Consider the following 1,592-nt stretch of genomic DNA (forward strand, 5'->3'; position numbering starts at 1 on the left):
ATGGGGAACCGCACCACCGTCACCGAGTTTGTCCTGCTGGGGCTCTCAGAGACCTGTGAGCTGCAGATGCTCATCTTCCTGGGGCTCCTCCTGACCTACCTCCTCACACTGCTGGGGAATCTGGTCATCGTGGTCATCACCCTCATGGACAGGCGCCTCCACACCACCATGTACTACTTCCTCCGCAACTTTGCTGTCCCAGAGATCTGGTTCACCTCGGTCATCTTTCCCAAGGTGCTGGCCAACATCCTCACAGGATACAAGACCATCTCCCTCCCAGGCTGCTTCCTGCAAAGTTTCCTCTATTTTTTCTTGGGCACCACAGAGTTCTTCCTCCTGGCAGTGATGTCCTTTGACAGGTACGTGGCCATATGTAACCCTTTGCATTATGCCACCATCATGAGCAAAAGGGTCTGTGTCCAGCTAGTCCTCTGTTAGTGGATGACAGGATTCCTTCTCATCATTGTTCCAAGTTTTCTTGTCCTTCAGCAGCCATTCTGTGGCCCCAACATCATTAACCATTTCTTCTGTGACAACTTTCCCCTCTTGAAACTCATTTGTGCAGACATGACTCTGATAGAGCTCCTGGGTTTTGTTATAGCCAACGTCAGCTTACTGGGCACTCTGTCTGTGATGGCCACTTGCTATGGCCACATCCTCCACGCCATTCTGCACATCCCCTCAGCCAAAGAGAAGCAGAAAGCCTTCTCCACCTGCTCCTCCCACATCATTGTCGTGTCTCTCTTCTATGGCAGCTGCATCTTCATGTACATTCAGTCAGGCAAAAGTGACCAGAAGGAAGACAGGAACAAGGTGATGGCATTGCTTAACACCGTGGTGACCCCGATGCTCAACCCCTTCATCTACACCCTGAGGAACAAACAGGTGAAACAGGTGTTTAGGGAGCAGGTGAGCAAACTCCTCATATAAAGCTGTGTAACAAAAAAACTGAAGCTCAGCATCCCCAGACAAGCTAAGAGAATATAGGCCCCTTGAAACAACTGAGCCTTTCCGATTCAGAAAAACCTCTGATGATATGTTTGTACATGATGTGTTTCTATGGGATCAGTCACTATGCAATTCAGCATAAACTCTTTGGACCCTCTGGCACTATTAATTAGTGGATTTGAATATTTCTGTTCATTCCATCTGTATCTGCCTGGCTTCCAACAAAATACAAGTTCTTTGAAAGCAGAAACTAGCTCTATAACTCACTATAAGCCTCAAGTGTCAATCCATTGTCATAGACCATATAGATTCTTAAAAAATACTTGTGTGCTGATTGATCACTCTGTGTCTGTTTCTCCAGCATCCTCAGGGGAAATAACAGTTATCTATTAGTACTGTCCTTATTTAACACTGACAATCCTGTTACGGAAATGTATTAGCAAGACATCGAAAATGCTAAAGCTAATTGCTTATCATTTTGCGTATAAGCTATTTATGCTCTTTTAGTATTTAAATTCCTAGAAATTCCTCATTCTTACTGATAAAGGCTCTTTCATCTACTAGTTATATTACCTCTCTGAGCCCCAGTTTTCTCATCTATGAAATGAGGATGACAATGGCCATTTCAAAGAATTGTAATAAAA

The 1,592-nt window shown here is 44.8% G+C and overlaps 1 protein-coding gene across 1 annotated transcript; it reads left to right on the plus strand.

Annotated features, from left to right (window-relative positions):
• On the plus strand, window positions 1–930 carry LOC467398 (olfactory receptor 6E1-like). The gene is given in 1 exon segment (XM_009427639.3): window positions 1–930. A coding segment is annotated over 1 exon segment (930 nt).
• The last annotated feature ends 662 nt before the right edge of the window (window positions 931–1,592 follow it).

This window comes from Pan troglodytes, chromosome 15 (genome assembly GCF_028858775.2).
Source record: "Pan troglodytes isolate AG18354 chromosome 15, NHGRI_mPanTro3-v2.0_pri, whole genome shotgun sequence".
NCBI classification, from domain to species: domain Eukaryota; kingdom Metazoa; phylum Chordata; class Mammalia; order Primates; family Hominidae; genus Pan; species Pan troglodytes.